Below are 6,492 nucleotides of genomic sequence, written 5' to 3' on the forward strand. Positions count from 1 at the left end.
ACACAAACTTCCAGTCAGACAACCAGCTGTGTAGAATCTTTAAAAAATGCAGATGCAGTTTTTTTATTTTTTTTTCAGGAAACTTTACTGCATCATGTTCATGTAAGAATGCACATTTCTGGAGAGATTCCTCAGTGGTAAAGAGTATTTGTTGTTCTTCCAATCCAGTTCAGTTCCTAGCACCCACACAGTGACTCATACCTGTCTGTAATCCTACTTCCAGGGTGTTTGACACCCTCTCTGTGCACTGGGAATGCATGTGATGCACATTCATACACCCAGGCTTTCTCAGTTTAGATGCACATTTTGAGCCTGCTCCACTCATGACCATTCAGCACATATTCAAAATAGAAAGAAGCAGAAGTTAATACTTCTGGGTAGAGAATTTCATATCGTAATGACTGAGGTCACCTAAAAGAATGAGTCAGAGAGACTTGGTGGCCCCTTCTGCTTCCTCTCAAATTTCTCCAAAAAGCTCTAGTTGAAAAAAAAAGAAACAAGAACAACTTTAAGGACTTGGGGGTGAGGTGGAGAGGATTATTTTTATATAGCTCAGGGTGGTCCCATACTTCTGATTTTCTTTCCTTAACCTCCAAAACCCTGGGATTACAGCCATTCCCCACATGTGCAGCCCAGCTAAAGAGTCATTTAGTGTCCAAAGTCCCCTACCCTTTGTCCCTTCCTCATTTAGGAGAGTGCCCCAGATTCAGATAAATGACACAAATTCCTGTGGAATCTTTCTAGGGAGGTTGCTTACCTACTACTAGCTGCATAGAAGATGATCATTTCCTCTCTTTCTAGCCATCCTATGTTTTACTAATAATTTTAATTTTGGGGGAAGGCAGCATGGTGTAATGAGCAAGGCCTAAATGTTGGGCTCTGGTAAGGCCAAGGTGTAGCCTCAAAATGCATTTATTGGCTGTAGACTGCTAAATATACATTGCAGATATCTTCTAGGCCTTGCTGTTTTCCATAAGCAAGATGGGAAATGAAGGAAGGGAACAATTGAGGCAACAATGGGAGGCCAGACCCAACACTTGGCACATAATTAATGCCTCCTTTTGAAGTCAGGATTGAGACGACAAACATAGAATGCTCATCAACAACTGCCTTTGAGGGCACTGTTTTCTACAAAGAAAGCTCTTGGTGGTCCTTTGTTGTGACTGCTGATTGCACACATCTGGAAACTATGACAACCAGTTTGCTTTCAGTTCATCTTGACCCCAATATTGCTCTACATAAGGCAGCCTCTAGCCTTTAGTTTTCCTCAACACTTCAGAAGGGTGGCTGCCAAAGGAAATGCATGTCTGGGAGGATCCGAGGTCTGACTGGTTGATACCTAGTTCTGTATGGTCCTATTAGAGAACTGTCCCTGGGGCCTCTTTGGGATTTTTTGAAAATTAAAAATACATTAGGGAATTTTAGTATGGTACTTCAAATATGAGGGTGTGTGTGTGTGTATGTCCATGGGGAATAAGGGGTGAGCAGATTTCCCCAAATTCATGAAAATAATAAGATGTAGAATTGAAAGTAAAAATACAATAAGTTCAAGAAACATGAGGGTGGTACCTTATAAGTTTTTTTTTTTCTTACCTTCAAAACCCTATACCTAAGCCCTCTGTCCATTGTCACTGAGGTAGGTATTAAGATTTAGCCAGCTGAACATGCATAAGAGACTGGGTTTTAGTTCAGTGGAGAGTACTTTCATAACATGGGTGCAACCCTGGATTTAATTCTATGATAACCAAATAACTAAACATATTTTCTAAACCCTCCATATAATCAGTATTGGATCATAATTTAAAAACAAAACAAAAGACATTTTGCAAAATACTCCTAGTATTTTTGGATCTTTTGAATACCTCCATTCTTTTGATGACTTAGAAGGTATTTGAGGACCAATATTAGCTGTCATGCATGAAGTCAATGGATATCAATATTCCTTCAATGTGTCAAGCACTCTTCTGTGTTCCTGGGATACAGAAGCTTTGCAACAAAACTTCTGCCAGCTGTAATCTGTTGCACACATCAAGTACTGGTAAATGTAGATGGGTAAAAATTAAAAGTTGATCACCTGTATTCGCTTACTTAGTAACTTTTTTTTTTATTACTTAGTAACTATCCTTTTATTTCTAAAAGACAAGTTTAGGTCTCCATATGTGCTGTGTAATCACTTCCCATGTCCACAATCAAAGAGGGATCACAGTAACTGAATACAACGGGCTATCCTCTAGATGAGGGTGGAACCAACTAGCATGACCAAATGAAAGTATGCAGACTTATTACTTGCAGCACCTAAGGAGAGCATTGGCATTATCTACAAAACAATGCTCTCACCACATAAAGTGTAGGAGTTTTATTTCAGAAGCCTACACATATAAGAAAGGACATAATAGAGGCACTTCTGAGCTTGCTTGGTGTAAGATGTCTTTCACTGGGTTTATTTGATTTAAGGTCATATATCTCAGGCTTAAAAGAAAAGAAAGATGATAGGCATGAAACTTCCAGGCATTTGTGTTGAGAACTTTAAGAGTAGAGTTCTATTTAGGTTACCTTGACTGTTTCCTTAAAGATTTTCCCTATGAGTTTTCAGGTGGACCTAAAAGAAAGAACAATTTGACAGTGCACTCATAGACTTCTAAAGGGACAGTAGATTTCTCCTTTGTAAAGAGAGTTTGACCCTAAATCTACCTTCCTTCTTAGTGACTTTTATTACCAGAGTGTGGATTGTATGATAAGCTCTGAGAGTAAGTATAGTGCTAGGGTTTCTAAAATACATGCCAGCATACCAGAAATATAACACTTCCGCCCTTGTCTGTTCGAGTCAAAAATGCATCATGTACCTCAAACCCGGGTACTAAAGTGAATTCTACTGGGTATTACATTTCAGAGTTGAGAAACTGCCAGAAAACTCTTACTATGGTTAAACATAATGTCAGGAGACAAACTTCTTTAAATTTTCCATGTAATTGCTTCCATCTTATGGTGTGATCTGAGTATTCCCTCCTTCTTTTTAGAATTTAATACCAAGTTATCAATTCAATCTTGATTACCCCACCTTTGTCCTTAGGTAGCTTCAGATTAAGGAAGTTATTTTAATTAGTATGAAAAAGGAGCTTCAGACTTTCAAATAAATACACACAAGGCACTGCAGACACAAACCAAAGGCTTGGAAAGAACTGCATTGTAGAGACAACAGTAGCTACAGCAAGGTTCTTGCCTGCTGGTATCAACTTGCAGAAAGTGAATGTCAAAGTGAGGAAACTGTGGATTATAATGTCAATAACATCTAAGATGGGGCAGGGCTCTATGGTGCAGACACTAGGTGCATAGGGGCTGGCGCAGGCGCAATAGCGGGGGTACCTAGCACACACGCGGGTGGCAGGGCGCCGTTAAGGACCCAATCGTGGTGGAAGATGGCGTCCAACTTAAGGAAGCCAAATGTGGCCTCCACCAGCTACAAGAGAAAGGTGGGTCCTAAGCCTGAGCTCACGGAAGACCAGAAGCAAGAAGTTCGGGAAGCCTTTGACCTCTTTGATTCTGATGGGAGCGGAACCATCGACGTGAAAGAATTGAAAGTGGCCATGAGAGCACTAGGCTTTGAACCTAGGAAGGAAGAGATGAAGAAAATGATTTCAGAAGTAGACAAAGAGGCCACAGGAAAGATCAGCTTCAATGACTTCTTGGCTGTAATGACTCAGAAGATGGCAGAGAAAGATACCAAAGAAGAAATTCTGAAGGCTTTCAGGTTGTTTGATGATGATGAAACCGGGAAAATCTCGTTCAAAAACCTCAAGCGTGTGGCCAATGAGCTGGGGGAAAACCTCACGGACGAGGAGCTGCAGGAAATGATCGACGAAGCTGATCGTGACGGCGATGGAGAAGTGAACGAGGAAGAGTTTCTTAAGATCATGAAAAAGACCAATCTTTATTAAGTGACTGCCTGGGGTTCCTGCTTCCACTTCTGTGAAAGTATAACAGAACAGTGTGGTCTGCTTCCTCTTCCTGCCTCATTTGTCTTTGGTTGGCTTCTAAACCTCTAGATCAATTATAATGTAAGGATACTTACTATGTGAGTTCTGTTGTTTAATTTTGAAGAGCAATAACCTCAAATAAATCTTCTCTAGGCTGGAGCCTGCCACAACCATATCATTACAACAAAACTAGCTCTCTGGACACTTCTGTGATTTTAAATAACATAAATACACTGGTGATTCCTTCAAGTGAGTGTCCTAGTATGGTGAGTTAGAATTCAGGTCATTCAAGCCATTGCTTTTCACTTAAGTGGATACCGCTCTGAAGGATAATAATGAGGCTACTGTAGAACTATTTTAAATTAAGGAAAAACTACTTAAGAACTATTTAAATTATGGACAGATACTCCTCAATAAAACCTTGCTTTCTCTTCAAAAATAAAATATAAACTTTAGGTTTGCTGAGTGTGGTGACATACAGGTATAATCCCAGCACTTGGGATCAATGTATAAGGCCTGCCTGGGCTATATAGCTCCAGGTCACCTGAAAACTATAGAGAGGGATCACGTCTCAAAAACCAAAAGGGTATTGGGGAGATAACTCACATGGTAAGGTGTCTGCTGTGTAAGCTTGAATACCTGAGATTGAATCCCCAACATCCATGTAAAGTCCCGTGCTATCTCCAAGGCTTGGAGATGTCTAGAAGTTATTGGCTATCCAGCTTTCGCTAATCAGTGAGTCATAGGCTAAGCGAGAAACCCTGACTCAGTATAGTGGGCTGGGTGTGGTGGCACTTGTCTTTAATCCCAGCACTAGGAAGGCAGATGCAGATGGATTTCTATGAGTTCAAGGATAATTTGGTTTATATAATGAGTTTCAAGCCAGCCTGGGCTGTGTAGTGAGACACTTGCCTCAAAATCAAAAAGGTGGTACACACGCATGCATGATGGTACCTGCTCACATACATGGGCATATCCACACAAACATATATGTCCATACACACAGAACTGAGACTTTAGCTCTCTGTACTAGGTTACTTGTCTATAGGCTTCCCTTTGGGAGGTGGTTAACTGCAATGGTTGCTGTTTTCTAGCTTAATTGCATGCCAGTCTTCCTTTAACAAGCCTAAATTATCTACTGAGGGGTATGGAGAGAGGATATGCAAAGCTAACACAGAATAAAATTGGAATTTAATTGTGGCCTAAGCAAAGTATAAGTTTTTAAAGAAATTAAGCTAACTATTCCCCTAGTTTGTCGAGACAGGATTTCTTTGTCCTGGACTGACCCTATATTCATTATGTAGCCAAAGATGACCTTGAATTTCTAATCTTCCTGCCTCTACTTCCCAAATGCTGCGGTTATAAGGAATTCACCACCACCATACCCAGTTTATGCAGTGTTGGGGATAAACTCAGGGCCTCCTCTTCATGCTAGGCAAGCACTCTACCAACTGAGTCTGGGTTTGTTGAACAAGGTTTCATTTGTATCCCAGGCTAGCTTCAAATTTCTCCTGCCTTAGCCTTCCTAGTACTGGGGATCATGTGCATTCAACACCATGTTCAGTTTGATTTTTTAGATGAAATGAATATTTACAAATGCATGTTCTTAGTTCAGGTTTTTTTTGTTTTGGTTTTTGTTTTTTTGTTGTTTTTTGTTTTTTATCTGATGCATGTGACTGAGGACATGGGTTAGTGGGTAGACTACTTGCTGCTTAGCCATGAGGACCTGAGTCTGGGTCTGCATAATCTACATAAGAAGTCAAGCATGCCTCTGTAGCTCCAGTGCTAGGAGCTGGGGGAAGGAATGGGAGAGACAGATCCCAAGCTCACTGGCTAACCAATGCCGCCAGTCTTCAGACCATTGGAGGAAATAGGCAAGGCAGGTCAGGCCATTAACTGGTTTACACACCAGATGACAAGTTCCAACTTTTCACGCCATTCTCTTTATCTGATTTGACCACAAACAACTAGAGTTTGTCTTTTAAAAATAAAGTCTAGTTTCAATGGAAAACATGTGTCTCTTTATAATGTTCGAAGAAATTTTGGAACCAGGAAGGGAGTAGCTGATAATAGGCTCTTTGGGATAAGTCTCTGTTCTTTAAGGCAACAGTTGCTTTGAAGGCATGAAACTTACCTGACTTTATAACTGGTGATATTCTTTTCTTTCTGTCCTTTTTTGAGGGGAGAGCAGTTTGGGGTTTTGGTTTTGAGATGGGATCTCATGTAGCCCAGGCTAATCTCTAACTCAAGAGTAGCTCTGAACACCTCATTGTTCTGTCCCAGCCTTCAATGTGCTGAGACTGCAAACATGTCCCACCATGCCTGCATTGTGATGCCGTTTTAGAAATTCTTTAGAAATGTAGCATTTGCTTTGTAGAAGAACTGTAATGATCTGCAACTGCATTTCTAAAGAAGTTACCTGAGGTAAAGACAAGGCAAACCAGTAGAATACTCTTGTGTATTAAATGCTCAACACAAGCCTTTGCTTAGAAAAGCCACTGACTTTGCTACTGAACTG

At 40.5% G+C, this 6,492-nt stretch overlaps 1 protein-coding gene across 1 annotated transcript; it reads left to right on the forward strand.

Annotated features, from left to right (window-relative positions):
* Window positions 1-3,416: 3,416 nt before the first annotated feature.
* On the forward strand, window positions 3,417-3,935 carry LOC100757090 (centrin-1). The gene has a single exon (XM_027403758.1). It carries the CDS (start codon window positions 3,417-3,419, stop codon window positions 3,933-3,935), a length of 519 nt encoding a protein of 172 aa, XP_027259559.1.
* Window positions 3,936-6,492: the final 2,557 nt, after the last annotated feature.

This window comes from Cricetulus griseus, chromosome 2 (genome assembly GCF_003668045.3).
Source record: "Cricetulus griseus strain 17A/GY chromosome 2, alternate assembly CriGri-PICRH-1.0, whole genome shotgun sequence".
NCBI lineage: Eukaryota > Metazoa > Chordata > Mammalia > Rodentia > Cricetidae > Cricetulus > Cricetulus griseus.

Bases quoted from the DNA above. Each gene is read 5' to 3' on its own strand.
- LOC100757090 (XM_027403758.1), top strand. From the start codon at position 3,417: ATGGCGTCCAACTTAAGGAAGCCAAATGTGGCCTCCACCAGCTACAAG.